This window comes from Fulmarus glacialis, unplaced genomic scaffold (assembly GCF_000690835.1).
Source record: "Fulmarus glacialis isolate BGI_N327 unplaced genomic scaffold, ASM69083v1 scaffold16767, whole genome shotgun sequence".
Taxonomy (NCBI): Eukaryota; Metazoa; Chordata; class Aves; order Procellariiformes; family Procellariidae; genus Fulmarus; species Fulmarus glacialis.
The window spans coordinates 13,956-35,808 of record NW_009223949.1 but is presented as its reverse complement, the minus strand read 5'-3'; the positions used below and the strand labels follow the sequence as shown (position 1 = coordinate 35,808).

The 21,853-nt window shown below is 40.3% G+C and overlaps 2 protein-coding genes across 2 annotated transcripts in view; one reads left to right on the top strand and one right to left on the bottom strand.

Moving 5' to 3' along the window:
• The first annotated feature begins 974 nt into the window (after positions 1 to 974).
• B3GNT9 (UDP-GlcNAc:betaGal beta-1,3-N-acetylglucosaminyltransferase 9) lies at positions 975 to 2,279 on the top strand. The gene has a single exon (XM_009582004.1). The coding sequence runs from the start codon at positions 1,032 to 1,034 to the stop codon at positions 2,277 to 2,279; it is 1,248 nt and encodes a 415-aa protein (XP_009580299.1). The 5' UTR covers positions 975 to 1,031.
• Positions 2,280 to 10,198: 7,919 nt separating this feature from the next.
• Positions 10,199 to 21,853, bottom strand: part of LOC104079837 (chromosome unknown open reading frame, human C16orf70) — a gene marked incomplete at its 5' end in the record, with an annotated part of 22,006 nt that continues 10,351 nt past the window's right edge. The window contains 8 exons of the mRNA XM_009582006.1: positions 10,199 to 12,210; positions 12,668 to 12,740; positions 14,317 to 14,375; positions 15,755 to 15,798; positions 17,785 to 17,828; positions 18,648 to 18,730; positions 19,421 to 19,504; positions 20,120 to 20,253. Coding sequence (XP_009580301.1) covers positions 12,121 to 12,210; positions 12,668 to 12,740; positions 14,317 to 14,375; positions 15,755 to 15,798; positions 17,785 to 17,828; positions 18,648 to 18,730; positions 19,421 to 19,504; positions 20,120 to 20,253 — 611 coding nt within the window. The remainder of the gene's footprint in view (positions 12,211 to 12,667; positions 12,741 to 14,316; positions 14,376 to 15,754; positions 15,799 to 17,784; positions 17,829 to 18,647; positions 18,731 to 19,420; positions 19,505 to 20,119; positions 20,254 to 21,853) is intronic.

Here is a 21,853-nt window from a genome sequence, read left to right as displayed (position 1 = left end):
CCTCAGCTATGGTTACACGCTGCTTTCTGCCTTCTTACTACTTGTTCCTTATTTCTTCTTTTTTTTTTGCAGTTGAAGAACTGATCGAATGAGACAGAAGATCTCCCGAAAAGCGTAAGTGAGAAATCAAATCTTGTACTTCAAAAGGCAGCTTCACCTCTCACGTGAATAAAACATTCTTAACACCAGGCTCTGCCTTGCTTCTGCGTATTGGGATTTATTTGCCCACCTCTGGCTTACTGGTTAGGGTGATTTGGCAGAGGCAAAACACCCGTGCCCCTTCTAGCCTTATTAATGGAAGTTATTTATAATGGTTTAATATTTTATAAAGATTACCGGCAGCAAAAAGGCCCTGTGTACATTCAAGAGCATGCCTAATGTATTCATTTTGAAGGCACAAATCATGGTTTACGAGCGCTGGCTCTGTGTGCAGGGAAACACCAGTGACACGCTGCCGCTGAAAAGTCTGCCTTCCAACAGCCAAGTCCGTGCCTCCCCGTTTCGACTCAAAAAGGGTAAAAGCAGCAAGAAACAGTTACCAAGTTGGGCAAGGGGGGAGGAAAAAAAAAAAAAAAAAAATCTAAGGATTTATGGAAGAATGGCATTGTTCATAATTTTCCACCTTGTTTTTCCCAAAGCAGTGAAATCTCTGAAATGGCAAAACGTGTTCGGCAGAGAGGGACGTGGGAGGAAGGGCTGATTTCACATCGGGCTTAGGAAGTGGTTTTCAGGATGATGGGTGACAGCTTGGTGACTTAACTAACCAAGTCACAGAGCCAGAGCACTAGGATCAGTGTCAGGTTTGCGACCCGTGTGCCTTTTGGCAAGTTCCGTAATGTGCCTCGGTGTTTGTATGAGTAAAATGCACTTTGCTGCTAGTTTTTTAAATGGTGATTCAGATAGTCTTGCCTGCATGCTTCAAAGCTGCCGAGTCCTCATTGCTGACACACCATACATTTATTTACAGATGGACGTTGGTGCCAGGCAGCTCAAACACAGCTTTTAACAGTCCCAGAAACACTGCTGAGACAATGAGAGTTCGTCTCAAAGGGGATGCGATCTGTACCCTCTTCCTGCTGGTAGCGCTTTGCTCTTTACTCTATTCCCAACTGGAACATTTAGTCCCGGTAGGAAACAAGGAGCCAACACAGAAAAAGCCTTCAGTAGCACCGAAAATATTCTCTGACCCCAGAGCACCTTGGAGACCGATGCCAGCAGAGGCAACGGTACCCAGACCCCAAGTAACTCCTATCGTTAGACGAACGGACGTGGCCAACAACAAGGTCCAAACTACAACTCCACCCCTGTTGACTGATTCTGCCTTCAACTTCAAACACTATCTCCTAAACAAGGATAACAGGAACTTCAATCTCCTCATTAACCAGCCCAAGAAATGCAAGAAAACACCTGGAGGTCCCTTTCTGCTCATTGCTATCAAATCAGTAGTTGAAGACTTCGACAGACGTGAGATTGTCCGGAAAACTTGGGGTAGGGAGGGTTTGGTGAATGGGGAGCAGATCCAGCGAGTGTTCCTCCTGGGAACACCAAAGAACAGGACAGTGCTGGCTACATGGGAGACCCTGATCCACCAGGAGAGTCAGACATACCGGGACATTTTACTCTGGGACTTCATGGACACTTTCTTCAATCTGACCCTGAAGGAGATCCACTTCCTGAACTGGGCTGCTGAATTCTGCCACAATGTGAAATTTATTTTTAAAGGTGACGCCGATGTTTTTGTCAATGTCGAGAACATTGTTGACTTCCTTGAGAGACACGACCCCACTGAGGACCTCTTCGTTGGGGACATCATCTACAATGCCCGCCCTATCCGTGTCCGAAAGAGCAAATACTATATCCCAGAGACCATGTATGGGCTAAGCATCTATCCAGCCTATGCAGGAGGAGGAGGGTTTTTGCTATCCGGCTGCACCATGAGGAAGCTGTCTAGGGCTTGCAGGGAGGTGGAACTCTTCCCCATTGACGATGTCTTTTTGGGCATGTGCTTACAGAGAATCAATCTCAAACCCATTTTGCATGAAGGATTCAAGACCTTCGGCATTGTCAAGCCTTCTGCTGCCCCACACCTACAGACATTTGACCCCTGTTTTTACAAAGATCTCATGGTAGTTCACAGTCTGAAAGTCGCCGAGATCTGGCTAATGTGGAACCTGCTCCACAGCCCACGTCTTTCCTGTACTCAGAAGAAACAAGTGAAGAAGCCTTTCCAATGGAAAAAGAAAGCTCAAATAACAACCCAGACATCACCCCTCAGATAATGCAAGCAGACTGCAGCAGAAACACAGAGCAAACCAGCTGAGAAAGGGAACCTGGAACTGTTGCAACCAAATGAACCGACTTTACAAGTAGAGTATTTTAGCACATCTTATTTACAATGTTAAGAGAAGATGACAAACTATTGCAGGAATTTGCCAAAATTCCACATTTGCACACACATACCATGTAGGTCCTTCTTCATTAATGAGTCCAAATAATCATAACAGTATCTTTAATTTATTATTATTTATTAGAATTATAGTAGCGCTTAGTGGGCCAATGTGTAAAAGCACATTGCAAAATGCAGTCCTTGGAGATTTTTCAGCATTGTTAGAAATGTGAGAAATAAAAGAGAGTAAGAGATGACACCAAGGAGCAGAGGGATCATTGTCAACGTGTTACCTTGACTCGGACTCATTGAGAAATGACCAAACTACACAGTAACTAGAGTAAAGGAAATCAAGTCACCTTAGTGTATGCTCAAATCAAACCACCGCTGCCTGGTTGGCTTTCTGTAGGCCTCATAAGAAGAGAAGAAAAGAACAACTTACAGCTATTGAAATGGGGTCCTCTACGTTGCAGATAGGGTGGACTACAAGAAAACAAACTGGAGGCTGAGGCTGGCGTTGAGCAAAGGACAGGTAAGTAGATAACTGGGAAGGGGCAGACTTCCAAAGGGCCTTTAAAGAAAGGACAAGAAGAACTTTGAGTCGATCCCTCTGAGTCTTGATTTTTCATTATTCGTAGCAACTCTTCCATTCAAATATCTGCTCCATTGACACACTCAGGACTCGGAGGACCAGTTTTTGGCACCTCCATGAGCTCAGGCTCTCTACGCTATGCTGACTGGCACCCAGTGAAAACTCAAAGTCATCCAACAGTGTCTGATCTCTCTCACCATCTAATCCAGATCTTCAGACGGTTTGCATCTGGAGAGATCCTTTGGCCTTGTGAGGGTAAAAACCACACAGAGCTGCTGCTTGCGTCACGTTTGGGAGCTTCTTCAAACCAAAGGAAAACTTGTCAATGGACTGGGCTGGTTTCTACAGACCTTGGTGCTCTGGCATACAGTCAACTGCAAAGAGCAGCCAAGACTTTTCATATTGCTGCGGGTGTCATGTGAAGGGAGAAAGTAATGTTCAGACAACAGGGCTTCAGATTAAAAGCCTTTCTAAATTTATTGCAAGAAAGCAAGAACAAACAGCAATCCTTTTCAAGTTCCAGTCAGTCTGTAACTTTGTACGTATTTTAAGCATCGGACAAGAACACCGGATTGCTTAGTTTTTCGAAGAATAGTCAATACTTTGAAGCATTTTGGTTTTTCCAGCAGCAGATTACCTTAAAAGAACATCCTTTTCTTGGACATCAAAGAGGAAGTAAATTCCTCTAAATCATGGTTAAAAAGCTATGAAATTAATGGGGCAAAGAGCCTGAATTCACCTCTGATACTGTGTGTGTTAATTCTTTTGCAATTTTTCCCCCTCAACAGAACTCCTATCCATCAGAGAACCCCCGATGGCATCCCTCTTCAGAAGGGCACATACACACAGCTTCAAAGGAAACTACGATCAGTCGTAAATGTCCAGGAAGTTGCCCTCCTTTGAGCAGAGCCTGCAGCACAGCTGCATTTCATATCTGGGTATAACCTTCCTCCCACCCAGCAGTAGTCTGGGCTCAGTACTCGTATTAACTATGCGCAACAAGGAGGAAAGCAAGCTGGAAATATCTATTGGTAGACTATTAACGTCAGTCTTTCATGTTATCTTCATCATAAGAGTTTAAGCCTTACAATAATGTATTTCCAAGGAAAGGTCAGGTACACAGAAATCAAAAGACCGTATGTTGATTTGGGATATTTTCAGGATGCAATCCTGAAATACAAAATGCTCATTGTGAGCTTTACAAGGAGCTCTGTAGGGTGTGGAAATCAGCCAGAACCTTGCTGGTGGGAGAAAGCCAGGCACGCCCCTGTCTGCTAACATGTGTGATACTTATGTATTTATGAGCTCATACAGAAATGTATTACCTGTGATTAGTTTACAGTTTGGGAAATTATTTATACCATAATTAAAAGACAGCATGCAGACGTGCCTCTAGTTGTCAGAGTGAGTCTGTCAAGTACATCTGCACACACGTTGTGAGACTTTAACACCACAGGTATTTTTCACGAAGACAGCAACATGAAAAATACATTATTCATTATTTTGGATAACTTGGTAAATCTTTCCTTCTGCTGGACTTAATTTAATGGTAATGACAGAAAAATAAACACGGCTTACCTTATGATTTCCTATTTTTTAGTCCTTATTAAGATCTTCCTTTTAAGCTTGGAGATGCACAGAGATTGGCTCCTCCCTCTCTAATGTCTTCAGATCTGCAATCTACCCACAATACAGCATTCATGAGTACATTTTGTCCCAGATCAAAGTTGTTGTTCAACATCCACCTGTGCCAGCACATACCCTGATAGCTGGCAGAAACAGACAACGGAGTAAACAGTTTGCTCTAGTTCTTAGTCTATGGAATAGCTCATTTCTTTTATCCAATGAATACTAAATCTAGTATCTATTAATGAAAGATATATCTGCTTTTGTTCTCCAGCTTCTGTTGCATGGCCCCTTTCACCTGGTTTTAAAAGTTTCCATTTGCTTCTGCAGTTGAGCTGGAAGTTCACAGACCCCCTACGTGAGCATAATGCAGTGGGGACATGCCGGAGGGCAGTGCTGCACCCCCTGCGGTTTATTCAATTCTACTTACTGCTACCGCAGGCAAAAAGTCTTTGACTTCACCCAAGCTGGAGGTTGTTTCCTAAAAGATGGGGGTCTTTTCAAAAAATCCCCAAACCCTAGGTGTGTACAAGAACTGGCAGGAAGGACCCTCTACCGACCTTTCTGATGCATCTCAGAAAACCAAACCCATCCATTTCACAACGACATTCTGAGCAGCTTTTATTAACTGGCTAATTCAATGCACCAGTCGGGGTTTTGCTACAAAGCCTTGCTCGGCAATTTTTTTCATGACTAACCCATGATGAGAAAAGAAAATATAAAAACATTCTAAGTGGGTTCCACCAGTAGCAAGGAAAACAAGCAGACTTCCTCGAGACAGACATAAACATCTGAAGCTAATACAGTACAGCAGGCTTTATTGAATCCCAGGGATCCACACGCAGACAAATTTTATTCCTACTGTACATAAGTAGCCAGATTTGGTCACTATAACGAGCAGAGCTGGCTTGAACCTCACATTCAGCACCTCCGAATGCACCTCTGAACACATAAATTGGTAGGGAATGCCAAGATCCATCATTCGGTCAGGCCACTGCTGACTTAGACATCATAAAAAAGAAAGCCAAAGATGGCTCTGAAGCAATTGAGTGTTAAAATACTGTGCTTCCTGTCTGCCGTTTAATTATTCATCTTTCTACAGCAGGTTCTCGGAAGCAAAGCCCAACTGCAAAATCAAACAGTACAAAATAATCAAACGGCTCAGAGAATCCTCACTAAATATTAGCACTGAGAACATTCCCTGGAGAGTGTTGAAAGACCATCAGATTGGGGAAAAAAAATAAGGCTACCCCAAAGCCCAGTCTGAAGAACTGCTGAGCCCCTGAGCTGTACCTTTCAGCTGGAGTCGCAGGTCTCAGCAGCCCTGAAAATTAGCCCGTCATTCCCTAACAATGCTACTAACTCTACTGACGTTTGTCAAAACCAGTAAAACTTTGAAATCCAACTTTTCATGATTTTTTAGGCTTATGGTCAGTAAGAAAACCATACCGAGAAATGAGAGAGGAAACTAAACCCCAAAGGACGAGTGCATCAGAGTCCCTCCAAGAGCAGCAAACAGCTCCCCCACCAGTCCTGACCAGCCCAACGCTCTCCAATTCATCCAAACCCAGCTCCCGGATCTTCTCTCTCTCCCTTCCTTTCCCAGCCCGTCCGTTGACAAGCCCAGTGCTGAGACCACAGAAAAACCATAAAATAACACAGGTCCGCGGTGACTGCCTTGTCCCCAGGGGGGGCTGACTGAGCTGGGTGGAATAAAGGGGTGATGTTAAGACAAACGCTCTCTACGGCCATAGAAGCAGAAGAAAAGGGTGAAATAATCTTAGTAGCCTCCATACTTGTGGATGCAACAGAGCTACCCAGCGAGGAACAGGGTACACTCAGGATTTCAGGGCTTCAGTTTTTCTAAGAGAGACCTGCGGAGGTGAAGTGAAAAGGGGAAACAGTGATTCAGGCTGTTTTGATTACTTAGTTGATTAGGCTGCACATTGCATAATCATGCAGGGGTTTTTTTTTGTGATTGGTATTTAAACTAAATGTCTCTTTGAAGGATATTTATACTGGAATAAAACTTATGCACTAAGTGGAATATGTAGCGTAGGTGTGAAACGTTAAGGCACTTAAAACCAGCTTCTGAAAATGCAATATGCAGTACTTTAAAATGACCAAACTAGTAACATTTAAAGGGGAATTAATTAGGGTATGAAAGAGAAAAGGCTACGTTAAAGCATTACAGTCTAGTCCAGAAAAAAGTTCCTGTTCTAATGGTATCTTACAGCACAGTAAATGACCTATTCTGCAAACTCCAGCTTACCTTTCCCGCTGTTTCAAGTGGTCACTGTTCCCAGATCATGAAAGGAATGATTTTGCGTGCTGGAAAAATACACACCCCCCCAAACAAAACAAAAGCCTTGGATATAAGGTTTGGCAGATGAAACATTTAAACAGTGACTTTATTAGTTACAGCTAAAACTCACATAGGTAGAGAATATAGTATTTAAGTTCAACCTGAACCCTCCAAGTAACACATACACCCCCTGCAAAAATAAATCCCTTTGTAGGTGCAGTTTTCACTTGGTGAATTGGTTATATCCTGGCCTTGAACCAAGCCCCCTGTTTCCTTAACTGCCGATCCTATTTTAATGCTCAAGAGTTACGTCTTCAGTAAGCTCAATTTTTAATTTTCCCTTATTTTGCTTCAACCTTACCTTATCTCTGAAACATCCTGGGCCATACCTTACATGAAAAGAACCAACCACGACTAATTTGTTTTCTCTTAAATCCCCAAAGACACAGTGATGTATTTATTTGGCTACGCATGCTGTGTCAGGTTGTGTCTGACAGGATCAGCTAGAGAGGAGAGTGCCTTTGTGTTGGTGTAATCAAGGTAAAGGAAGTATAACAAAAGGTGTTTATGGGGCAAGAGTTGGCATGGAACAATTGTATCCGCAGAGCTAGCACACAAGAGCCTTTTTTTGCATGACACCAAAAATTATTCTGAACTCAAAGAACACAACCAGCCCTTGTGAAATTCTGCCGTATCAGGCATCTCGGTCCTTGTCCAAATACTCTGAAGCAAGCAAATAGCTACAGCTTGGACATAACATTGCTTTCAAAGTAACAGCCACGCATCTTCACACACATGCAGATTTACTCTCGTACACATCCAGAGCCCTCAAACACAAAACCTAATAGAAGTTCAGCTTAGCAGAGTTGTTAAGTGACTAACAGGCTCTAACAACATGTAGAAAGTCCACGTGAAGTGGGCACCAGCACCCCGGGTTTCTCTTTGGAAAGGGCCAGCTGGAGTCTAACCTCCAGCCAGCCCCTGATAACGATGAATCACCCTCTTGCTGTAATGCTGAGCCGTAGGAAAGATTTTGTTTTACACAGGTTTGATGGGAGTTCTGGAATATGAATGATCATGAGCTCATGAATCTGTTCTGACGCACACCCGATTACTATTTCAGGAAAAAAAAAAAAATCTGTTTAGAATTAGAAGTGTGATGGTTTCTGGCAACAGACAATTGCGTTTTCTTGACAGGAACTGCATTTTGGGGAACAGAGGGTTCTAGTATTACACAGCAGCATCGATCTATATAGTACTGCCTGTAATACTCACAGGAGCCCAGGGACTGCTTGCAGGCCTAAACAGAGGAAGAAATGTCAGCTTCACCTCCAAAAAGAAGGGCACAACAATCAGTTTTATTAAGTGTAAATAAACAAAATACTGTGGAAAATATTGCAATATTCGAGTTAAGCAGACACACACACACAAACTCTTAATTTCCATACAAAGGAAAAAGGCACACATCAAAATGGGATCATATGCACAATGTGTTTTATTAAAAATGCAGTTGTACTTAATGTTATATCAAAGTTTTATCATATGAAACCAAAATGATGGACCGACATGCAGGATCTGTATCAAACCATACATACTTCTAACACGGGCACCTGCTGAGATGGGATCTGACACAGCCCAGATCTCTCGGTTCCTCTGGGAGGGGACGGTGATGCACCCTGCCCAGCTGGCCCGGCAAAGCTCGAGCTGGCACACTGCTGCACCCTGAGCACCCCTCTGCAAGGAACAGCTTTCGGTGCAAATAAACAGCCTTGTCCCAGCCCCTCCCTTCCTGCCACACTGCCATCCTCACCTTCTCCCCCAGAGCTCCTCTATTCCCTATTCCTTCCTCTCTTCGTTCTGGTGGTTCAAAACTGCCATCAGTCCCCACCCCCAGTCCTAAACTTTTCATGCCAGCAAGTCATTAAGGCTCCACACCAGCTCCCCTAATGCATCAGCACAGGAACAGCTTGGCTCAGCTTAGTCCAAATAGCAGCAAACAAATCAAAACTGCTGCAATCACAAAGGAAGGGTGAGGAAACCCAGAAGAGCTGCTCCACATTATCTCCCCATGCCCTTCTCCAGCTCTGCCTCTCCCAAAAGTCAAATGCTTTGCGCTCAGCCCATCAGCAGCAGCCAAGATGCAAAGTTGCCTTTAATTTTTGTCTGTTACAGAGGAACTTTTCAAGATGAAGGGACTGACCTAGAGAAGTATCTGGGCTGTTAAGAGCGTGCATTTCATTACCTACACTGTTTTAGTCGCTTTGACTCACCAGCATATTACAAGTGAAGATGGGAGTCGCTGAAGTTGTTAAATACCTTTGGTTAGCTGCGGACATCCTGTCCTAAGCCTCGAGGTGCATGCTATAGCAGCACTCCTGACCTCACACTTCTGAGGAATTTCAACTGAATATGCTTGAGAGCAGGATATTGGTAGCATCTGCGTAGCCATTACTCAAATCATCCCATCAAGAATTTATCTCCTCCTGCAGATAATCTGGAGCCTTTATTAGAAAAGGATTAATTAAAATTAATTTAAATTATTAGCAGGATTGCTATATTCATATATGTGTCATATTCATAAAATATGTCATATTTTAGTAACAAGCATGAGCATGCACACCACCTCAATTCAGAGATCATTAAACTTTCCAAGAGCACACTGAGCAAAGCACTATGCAAGGTCATTTTCTATTCCAAAACTGAAGGATGCTAGAGGAGGGAGAGCTAAGTGCTCTACCCTGCATTACGCAGCCAGTGCAGGAGAAATGCGAATGGAGTCAGGAGTCCCATTCCTTATGCCCTGCATTAACCTCTAAGCTACTTCAGGGTAAGCGTGCTTTCAGTGCTTTTCTGTTGAAGTACCTTAGGGCACAAGAGAGCAGTAGGAGAACTCATGTCTGCTCCTTTTACTGCAGATGGTTCTTCCATTCTGCTGTGCGATACTCAAACTCTTTGAAGCTTGATCGATTTTAATGATACCCAAAGGCTGACATGAGTGTAACAATCACATTTTTGAACGCAATACAGAAGCCACGGTGTTATTTACCATACTTTAAAAGACACTCCTTCTCCACTTCGGGGCAAAAATTTATAATATGCTTTCATGTATCTACCAGGAAACAGACTGCAAGTTATGTTAGTTTTTATACTGCTTCTCTAGAGAACATACTGTATCGGCTGTAAAGGAGGAACACTAGTCAGGTACTTCAAATATAACGTCTGAAAGACAGTAAAATAAAAAGGACTAATGGCTAAGGAAAAAAAGCAAAAACATCCATGATTTTATTACAAAAACACCCAGCAACTGTATTTAACACAAAAACAGTAACTGAGAGTCTCATTTTATTTTTCTTTCAGTGTACATGCTCATTATTATTCCATTTAATTTACAGAAGGGCTATGTAAAATGAAATTAAAATTAGAGAGGAAACAAAAGGAAGGTTGAGGCATAGAATTTTCTTAGCAAGCAATGATCACAGGAGACAGCACAGATTGAACAGGGATTCAACAGGAGTGACACCTAGGGATAAAGGTAAACAGTAACCTTTTCCTTATCCATTAGATTCTCCATGGGGCTTTTTTGTTTGTTTTAGCAAAACAGTTTAGAGTATCACAGTATACAGGAAGACTAAATGGCAAAGAACGTCTCACACACACACCACATTTATCCCAGCTACTGGTCCAGGATCCAAAACTTCAGTTAACATTCAATTTCCCATCTCTCATTCATTGATAAACTATACAGGATTACACTGTACATGGAGTTAAAATTACAAAAATGTCGTATTTACAAAATCTGTACACACATAGTAAAACTCACAAAATTGTCATCTATGTATCACAAGTTGCTACACCAAAATATTAAAAATGGGATAAAATTATACATTTCTCTTGTCCATTTTTAAAAAGGGTTCAATATTTCAAAGACAGACCACCTATTTCCCCCAAATAAGACTGGTAAGAGAACTAGAAACCTAAAGTATCCTCCTGGGATAAAATGTCGCGAGCAGCATCTCCCAACTAGAAAGAAGCCTATATCCTGTCTGCTGGGGTGGGGTGTGCAGTTAGCATGTATGTACAGAAATGGTGAAACTACAATAAGGATGTCTTTGGCTAAACCTTTGGCATAAATTAAAATCATACATCAAAAGTTACAGAAAAGGTTTCCTTGGTGATGGCAGAGCTCGGGAATTTCCTTCTGAGGTACCATTATATACAGCTTTTCTTTCTCTAAGGAAACAGAGTAGGAATAAAGGAGTTTGGAACAGAGGCAAACGAGGCAACGCTATTTCTCCGTTAAATTTTTATATAGTATGAAAAAGTTGTATCAAACCTTTTAACTAAAACATAATTCAACCATAGAAACAACCTCTTCCAGAATTTTTTTTGAAACTGCATATGAAAAAAAAAATTAGTAAACCAGCCATGGCAGAAAAAAATGTTTCAGCATATCAAGTACATATTAGTGCAGGAAGGTGGATAAATTTGATCCACTGTATAAATAAGCTTTATGCGCAGCGTACATTAAATAACCATCACACCCCACTCACACCCAGTACACAGATGCTCCTCAGTGAAGATAAACGTTTATCAAGTAATTAAAGTGTATGTAGTGCAAATGTTACAACCAAGTATTATGCACATGCTACTTGCTTGGTTTAAAGTTACACAAAGATGTGGTGCCTGAAATCATGGACATATATACATCCTTGTCACACTTGGTACAATGTCCTAAGCCACAGAAATACCGATGTGTTTATATCTATATATATACACATACACGTTTTCTTAAAATGTGACCACCACATCAATACAGTAACACAAACAGACTAAAATCAATACCTGCTTCCAGATGCTCCAAGGCTCAGAAAGTTTGTGCTTCTAACTCTTGCAGTCATTACGTGCCCCTCTTCCATTTCCCCCTTCTGCCAGCTGAGAAGGGGGGACAGTCTCTTCAGGTCTGTGCTGCATAGGATGAGGGCAACGGAGAGGAATAAACGACGGCACAGGCACCTAAGCTGCTTTCCTCCATCAACAGTTCCATGCCCCATGATGAAGGGTTGAGAGAACTTCCCCTCCACACCGCTCCTGGGTGGAAAGGCTTATTGAAAAAAAAACCATAACGTGCTTTCCATATTATAAGTGGCAGCAAATCAAGGCACGCTGTACTAATTTTGTAGCATTGAGATTAGCTGACTTTGCAGGGGATGCTCACTGGGGAAGGTCCGATGTTCTCAACTGGCTGCTGGGCCGCGTTGGGCCATACAGAGTAACAGAAGCTATGTGATTATTCTGCATCACCTGCAAAAGGACAGCAGGGAAAAAGGGAAATTAAAAGAACTGTACACCAAACAGGAACTCAGAAGAGTAAAAACAGCCAATATGGAACTGATCTGCCTGAAAAAAGAAATCCCAACAACAAAAGAAAGCAACAAGCTCTTGGCTGGTTGCTAAAAATGGTCTCTAGATTTCCACGACACATTTAAACACCAGCATGCTCCACCACTATTCAGAGCTGAGTGCATGCATCTCCTGCTAGTACAAGTTCAAGGTGACAAACTTGAAGTCCCAGCTTTAACATGCAAATTTACAATCTCAGAGAAGAGATTGGAAAGTTGCCTGTTTCTGTCAATAGGGTCTAAAAATACAGCCACTCCCAAGTGCTGGCTTTTCTTGAAATGGGAACTAATAAGCCAGTAGTAATAACAGCAAACTCCTCTTCTCTTGCTCAAACAAATATGAAAGTTTTTCTCCTAACCTCAAAGATCATTCGTTGCAGTCCAAAGCAAAAGGTTGACCCAAATGGGTTAGTGTTGTTTGGAGATGATGACCTGAATAGAAAAGAGGGGGAAAAAAAAAAAAATATGGATGTGTGAGGATCAGGAACTTCTTAGGGAAAAATAACCACTCAGTAATATAAGGTAAATCATGGCATCTTTATCATGGCTTTCATCAACAGAAAGTAAATCTATGTTATACAACACCACTGGTAGACTCCAAGTCAGCCAGAGGATACCTCTGCTTAATGTCACAGAGCCATTATTAATACTCAGGGAGAAAGTAATCAAAAAGTTACTAACGACCTCTACAGGAAACCTCTCTTTCACTGAATTTGAACAGGAAGAACCCCGAAAATAAGCAGATACATAGGAAGAGAGAAGCACCGTGTAATTTATTATAAATTATTTTTGTGCAAGATCCTTTCCCACTCTTCAATCTACTTTATTTCTCAGCCTTTACCAAATGTATTTACTATATGCTGTCTATTAATTCACTGGTTTTATCACGTTATAAAATTACCCTGTAAGATGCTGAAATCGAATAATCCAAATTTTATGAAACAGTGTTTTCCAAGATTAATGTATCACTTGTCTTTCAGATATTTCCAGTATTTTTGGATCATACATACGACAATAGCAGACTCCTGCTGACTGTAATGGATTTTAGATTACAGCCAAACCGCCCCCCCACCGCCCCGAAAATGTTTACCTTTTGGCCTTTCTTGTAACTGGTCAGTTTCTCAAATTGCATGTCTGAGACATTTGAGCTGTGCTCAGTAAAGCAAACTGTGGTTCAACTACTCTCAACAACACAGATGAAAAATAGAAGGGCTCTATGTAATCACTATTTCACCCCTGCTTTACTTTACATGGCTTCTGCTGTAATGATCTCATTGAAATAAGACAGGAGTAAAGGGGAGCAAAGGGCACAATGCTTTAAAGGAGCAGGGGGGGAAATCAAACTCAAAATCGTATGAAAGCCTGATGAAAATACCTTGTTAGGTATATCTGAAATTGCTGCAGTATTTTCACAGTACCCGTGACTTACACTTGTCCCAAGATAAATCATAGTTTCACATCATATCATAGAATGATAGCACCGTAAGCAGGTAATGCCCATTTAACCCAACACCCAGCTCAATCCCTGTAGGAACTGAGCAAGTGTAAGCACACTATTCTATCTTCAGTCAGCCTAAAAGAACTGTAGAACAACCATGTATGTTCATGAAAGCAAGGCTTCTACAGGCAGGTTGCTATCATACACACTACACACTGCTATATGATGTCACATCGTTGACATGCATGTGACTAGTATAGAAAAAAATTCTGCACTATTTATTACACATGAACAGAGATACTTCTTTCTACGCTGCTTAGCTCTTCTCCAGATTTTACAGTTCAAGGAGTTTTGGAAATTTCATTCCAAAATTTTCCAAGTTTTCATTCTGCGTGTCAGTCTATTTCGCCTGAGAGCGGCTATCTAGTCTTGTCAGCGGCCAAAAAGTCTGAAACTGTATCAGCAAAAGCAGCCTAAAAGTAACTAGTGCAATAAACACCCTTCCGCTGCCTAAACTCATCCTCTGTTATTAGCTCGATTCCTGCAAGGAAAATAAAGAGAGGACTTTACCTGTGAAGTACCACTGGCTTTTCTACAGGATGCCCCAGAAGATCCTGAATACTGTCCCACTGTAAATATATCAAAGACTTGGTGTTAAAATAAGGCACGGGAAAACTCTTCTTTTTATCTAGGAAGAGAGTCATGTACATTTTTGTTTGTAACATGCTCATTTGCCAAATAACACAGAGGTTCTATTTACAGAAGTATTTTATGACTGAAGCCATACTCAGTAACGGAAACTATCCATTACTAGGGCTAGGAAATCCTCTCAGGGTTTATTTTCTTATTTTCATTTTTGTCTCAAAACAGTTTTGAATTAGAATTATTAACACAAAAAAATTCTATAGGTCTTATGAGTAAAATGTAGCTGGAAAGTCTTGTAGCACTTCAGGGACATCTCAGAGAACAAAGCAGCTGTGGGAAACCTCAGCAAAATATCCTCTTACATATCTTTCCAAAGGGAAAAACAGCATCACTGCTACCTCTCCCAAAAGCCTTTCCTTGATTTAAGTGACAAGTTTGGAAAAGAAGAGGAAAGCTGCACTATTTAATGATTGGGAACGTCCAGCAGTTTTCATCGCTCTAAGCAGACTTAATAAGAAGCTGCAGTTTCACATACAAGACTGAAATAAGTCAAAGCACTGAAGGATATAAGTAATTCAAATCAAAAAGCAAAAAATGGCAGCTTCCAGGTTGCTGACTCCAATTTTTTTCTTCCCAATATGGGACCCAAAATTCACCAAGGGAAGTCTTTATTTGGCACTCCACGAGCCAAGAGAGCAGCACTGACCCTGGCTGAATGTTAACTGTAGAGACATTGCTGAGCACAATTTTGGAGAAGTTTTTCAACTTAATGTAGCTCTCAAACATGCAGCAGCAATGGCCCAGTCGGGAATTTCGTTTAGGTAGTAAGGCTATACAGTCTTCAAGGAGTCTGCTGTCATCAGGAGATGTGACATTTTGTAAGGCCTGCTGCTGCCTGAGAAATGTCCCATTACTGGCAACGCTTCAGAAGAAACTGGAAGGGCACTGGACCCTCTTGGTTAAATACTAAATGTCTTCAAGAGCTACATTAAGTAGAAAAGCTCTGTGAAAATTTTGTTTAGAACTCTCTCTTCCAGCTAACATCCAGCCACCACTGCTGTCGCTTTCCCATATCACTTATTTTACTGTTCTATGTCTACCTGCAAGTATCTTGAAATGCAAAGCATGCAATAATGCAATAATTTAATTTACTAGAAGCGTGCTATTATGAATGCCTTCAATACTTACCACAACAAAATGTTTAAAGCACAAAACATACGTTAACTTTTGGCCTTCAACTGTTCTATTTTAAAACAACATGATACAACTGCTACTATTTCTTCCAAGCGTACTGCAAATTCACCATAGATCATTTAGATGGTTTCGGAAAAGAAGGAAAACATTCAGTTCTGCACAGACGTACCTTGCTGTATGTTGTACATGTCTCAGTCTGTGAATCAGCACTATCTATTAAAGAAAAACAGAAAAGCCTTTATAGTTCATGCTTGAACAGTCTCCTATATAATTCTTTATTTTGGGAGATTAGTTCAGATAGCAGGGGACATACAAGCATTAAATCAGTTCATATACAAATTTACCAGCATTTACTAGCAACCAGAATTGTCAATAACATCGATTAAATGCCAGTTAAGGTGATTAAACAAATCTGCCTATTTACAGCAAGTTCCAAGTTCTAACACTACACATGTTTAAGCTGTAATCTTACATAGAAGAACGCCAGTGTAAAAGAAACTACATCTCTTTGCATGAAGTTAACATGCCTAGCACAGCCACTCATCGAGGTAACACGATGTGCCACTCCTCACGTCCAAACATTCTTGGAACAGAAGCTGCCTAAAACTGACAGCATCAGACTCAGGAGCTGGCAGGCCTGAAGTCAACTAAATACCACTCTTTCAGAAACAAGGATAGCAGAGAACTTGGGAATTGCAGTCTACCTATTAAATAAGAAAAAAAGCTGCGGGTGAGGACAGCATTGCATTTATGCTTACAGTCTTAAAAAGAAATTGCTTGCTGGTGGTTTCAAGCACTGTTTCATGCATACATTTGGCTACTTCTGAATACTGAAAGCACCTTCCTGAAGCAGTGGGAATGGACCTAGACACTAAACAAGTCAAACATAGCAAATGGTCTTTAATTTCATTGAAAGCTCCTCTGTATTTTCCACCTGCTGAATAAACATGCTCTCTTTATACTGAAAGAGTTCACTTGAAATCTGGCTGTCAATGTATTGTCTTAAGTTGAACTACAGAAGAGAGTTAATAAAGCTGCATCAGGCACTGCCACCAGATGGAAGATGATGGGCTCTTGATAAATTTTGAAACATTTGTTTTCAACTTGTTACACATCCTGAACATCAGCTAGAGACCAGAAAGGTAGATTAAAAAACCAAAACAAAACCCCAGACATATGCAGAAGAGATTCATGGTACTACTTGAGGTGAATAAAAATAATCACAAATGAATGCCTTTGAAGTACTGCACAATAACCTAAGGGAAAATAATTTTAAAAGTGAGCACTTTGATGCTTATTCTCTTGGCTGAAGTACAAATCAACTTTCATATAAGCTTGTATATACAGACACCGTTTTTCAAGGTTTTTATTCCTCTAGATGCTCTAACTGCTGGGACAGACACAGGAGAATTGCACTTTACACAGGGAAGTGCTTTCAGTGAAAATCAATCAACACGAAGAAAGCATCCCCGGCCAAAACCTCAGCCAGCATCCAGTATTCCCTGAATAATCAAAACGCACACTTTCCCAGTACACCTGTTAATTCTTAAATAAAAGAAGTCTACCTCAATCATCACCATCTTCAATCGAAGAAGGTTCCCCATGCTTTGTTGCGATTACTTACATGGACAGAGCTGGGCACATCTAAATATCTTGTAGAATTCAGCACTACTGATTATATATATATATGTTTTCAAGTAGAGATTTTCAAGTGAACACAACAGATATACATAGAGCCAACATATTCCGGATGTTTGTTCTCATTCCCAGCTAAACCAGTTTATATTAAATATCATGAATAAGCCTTTCAAGAGCAAGTTCAGGATTAAAAAGTTCAACAGTGGATTGGACAGACTAACACTGCCTTACAGATTTTGACTTCCAGGTACAAGGTAATTGATTTTAGCAGAGTGGCAGCATCACAGAAAATCAGTGAGGTTGGATCATATGAATATTTAGCTGCAAGTAAACGAGGTAGTGTAAGTAAAATCAGAGAACTGCTAACTTGTCCTGAAGTATCTTTTTCATTTAACAAATAGAAACCTAACCCAAAATATTCTCCTCTGTCTCAATGACTTTCACTGTTAGCATCCTCTGATAATGAAGGATACATTAGAAATGAAAACTGATCACACCTCCCCGCTTGGAGCATTTTGTGGCACACGGCCCCCGAAGCAGGACAAGAGATGAACTACTCACCTCGCTTAATGACTAGCGGAATCTTGAATTCACAGCGATGGTAACTAGAAAGTGCAAATCGTAAAGCTATTAGAAAACAGAAGACCCAAAATAAACGGCATAGCACAAACTTAGGGCTCTTAATAACCAGTTTAATGAAAAGTCACATGAATAACAAAAGTGAGAGTCTCAATGCTAACAGATTAAAAAGAAAAGTTCTCATTTCTATTTTCTACATCAAAAAAGGCAGCAGCCTGGCAATGTCCTAACATAATTTTCTAAAAGACACAAAAGGTCTTCAGCACAAATTACTCTGCTGTTACACAGAGCGGATGGAGAAATACTCAGTTTAGAAACAGTACTATAGATTTCTCTGTCACTAACGCCAACTGCCTGAAAACACATTCGCTTTCATCAGACATCCAATAATCACTTATTCCTTAACTCATATTACTCCCCTGAAGAGTTTACATTTAAAAAGTATTGAAAACATGTTCAGAAGCATGAGAGAATTTTTTTTTTTTTAAAATCACTAACTGAAACAACATCAAGAAAACCCCAGCAGCCTACCTACCAGTAAATGGACATTCTTGCTAATACGAAGTTTGCCTCTAGCAAGAAAGTTGGCACACCATAGCTGGACCAAGAACTACCTTACTTCATTTACTGCTTTAAGACATACTTGACAATGTAAAGGCATTCCAAAGTAAAAAGAAAATCATTAAAAAAAAAGTGCTAATAATGATGGCTAAAACCTCCAAGAGTTACCAGATACACCAAAAAACACTTGGGGAAAAAAATACTGGAATTCTATAAAGGGAACATAAGATTTCCTTTTCAGGTGCTTTAAAATACTCTTTAACAGATCAGTTCTTTACACTCACATGTTAAAGTTGTAATGACCAGGATAATTTGTATGCAGGACAAATTTCTTCACCTTGTGAGTGTTTGCATCAAAGAGAATATCCTGTTGAAGAAAAAAACCAGACAGACATGAAGCAATTTGGATAGAGAAAGGTGGCTTTCCCCAAACTAACCTGAGATTAGTTACAATAGTACCTGTATATAGTGATATGTATCTATCTCATTGGAACCAAATGGAACTATGAAAAGTAGTATTTGAAAATGAGACTATTTGTAAATTCAAATAAATGCACATTTCCTCCAGCACTCAATCACAGCTGCAGTTTCATTTGCTAATGTTGGCAAGTCTTCTAAGGAGGTCTGGTTTTTCTGCATCTTATTTACAGTAACTTAGACTAAAGCAAAATAGCTATAAGGAGGGACATGAAGGTTGAACTACATCCCACAACTCGGAAAATTTTCACAATTGATACACCTATCTCAGTTCTGTGGGACAGGACCGTGGATTTCAGAAATAAGAACTAATATATCTATGCATCAGGCACGGCAGAGGGAGAATGCCAAACCGCAAACATAAAGAGCCCTCCATCCACTGGTGGAGATAAAACGTTACCGATTGAATTTGCAAGTGCTAGAGAAAAGTCAATGTTGTTCTTCATATCCAGAGATTCCTAAGGCAGTAATCAAAAGTTTTGCAGTCTCTCACCTCCCAAGTCTTCGGCCTTCTGAAAGGAATGCTGTGTAGCTAAATCAATACTTTACAAGAATTTCTTTATGGATGCTTGCAACTCACCACTCCAAGCGTGAAATAATTGAAGAAGTAGTCATTGCACTTCGATGGGACCTGCTTATGGGGTGAGGGCGAATGGATTTTCATCTGCAAGAACCACATTTTTCAGATGTATTTAATAAAGCTCACAAAGACGAATGCCATTAACAACATCACTGCATTCAAACAAATTGCCATAACCTCATTTGAAGCCCCTGTTCAAACACGTAAGATACTGTGCTTCATGACAGGACCATCAGCTGCTTGCAGTGGCACAATGACACATCAGGTTTTTTTCTTTTTAGTTATCTGAAGTAAAAGGTCTACTCATATGCTGCTATGTAAAACATTAGGAAAGGATCAAAGTATATGCTAAAGTTATTTTACATAAAATATAATTACAAAAATAGGTAGTACACACTTGCTAAGGCTCATTTTGATTCAAAAGTGCTCCCATTTTTATCGATTTTTAAACCAGTTAAAATGATGCAATTTTTTTCTTTTTTAAGTTTAAACAGATTTGCATCGATTTAGCTTAAAAAAGCTTTTTAAAATCAAATTATATAACGGTTCATCCTGGTCTATTATACGTCAAGTGAAGCACTCATAATTTGTGCTACATGGAAGTTTAACTTCACTGGCCTTGCAAAACGCAGGCCCTGTGATTAAACCGGGACAGCACTGAACAGAGACAAAGTCCTGCGCCCGAATCAATTCCCTCACCTTATCTTCGGACTTGTAGAAGACCTTGTGCGGAGACCCCAGGGTGCTCAGCACATCCTGGCACGAGTCACCAAAGTACACACAACGCTCAAATACCCGCATCTTGGCATCGGCTAAAACACCCGGGCCACAACCTGAGGAATGGAAAACAACTCAAAATTCATCCTTCCTATCAGAGAATACATCAGCAAATCAACACCAAAAGCTTAGCATTCCTCTATTTATCACAAACCAGCTGCGTTCTTTAGACAACAGTGCCAAACTAAATTTAACCCTTTATTTTGCAACAGTTTAAACATTTCTTGTCAAAGTGATGTATGTGCTGACTGTTGCACAGATCCCCACCTTAACCTCCAACTTCAGCAATGCTGTCTTCACCTCCTTGGCATTCACGTGAATGTGACTTGTTTTCCTAGTCAGTCTCAATTTGATCAGCTGGTTATTAGCAGTAAGTACCAGGAATTATTTCTGTCCTTACAATATTCTACTTTAGCAACTGGAGATGTATCTCCAGCTAAAAAAGTAAAGCCTGTGAAGTGAAATTCCTCATCCATATTAACTGTATCAGAAAACATACATGCTTTACTCAAGATTCCCATAGCTTATTAAATCAATAGCTAGTATCTTCCTACGCAAACAATGTTAAAAAGGGATCTTACTGAATAGCCATTACATAGATGAACGGCTGACGTACGTTACTAGATGTTAAGAAACGGAAAGATCTTACAGTTTGTGACCCCATTTGCTTTCAGGAACGCAGCATCTTACATTTACGAGAATGCATGTACACATACGCAGCAGTTACTGCAAAATACAGGATGTGCTCTGAGTACACACTTCGCTTTTCTCACTATACATTATTTATGTAGCCAGTTACCCAATAGAATAAATCATAAAAATCCGACTGAGTCATCCTTGATTTCTTAAGAGTTACTTCAAATTAATACACTTGCAGAGAAGCTTGTGCTGGAACAGGTGTGTAGTACGTTCTACAAAGGAGTTTCTGCACACTTTAGCAAGACAAGAACAACACGTCCAGATTGCCTCTCTGTGAGTTTTAGTCTGAACATTAGTGGTACATTTCAATAATTATTTTATTCATTGACAACATTTCCTTTAAGCTGCATATATTTATTTTTAACTAAATTTGACACTCTACCTTAGAAGTGTCCAATTTCTCAAAATCATTTATATTACTATGATGTTATAACTAACTCCTTCCCTAGTACACGAGGATATATGTTCCCTGTCCTAGGCAGCTCTCCATTATCTTCCTCTGTAAAGAGAGAAGCAAAGTAACTTGAAAACATCTGCTCTCCATTTTTATTCATAATTTTTTATTCTTCATCTTGAATTTTCTCCTTTTTAACTTTTGCATATTGGGAATGTATTCCAAGTGTTTCCTCAACACACATACAGCTAGTAATCAGAAGAGGTCAAAAGCCGAGCCTGCTAATGAAAATTGTTAAAAACATCTCAGTATTTTTTCTTAAAAACATTGTCAAGTCATCTGCTCTCCATTTTTATTCATAATTTTTTATTCTTCATCTTGAATTTTCTCCTTTTTAACTTTTGCATATTGGGAATGTATTCCAAGTGTTTCCTCAACACACATACAGCTAGTAATCAGAAGAGGTCAAAAGCCGAGCCTGCTAATGAAAATTGTTAAAAACATCTCAGTATTTTTTCTTAAAAACATTGTCAAGTCTCAAGTTATGGTAACTGAACAAGGCT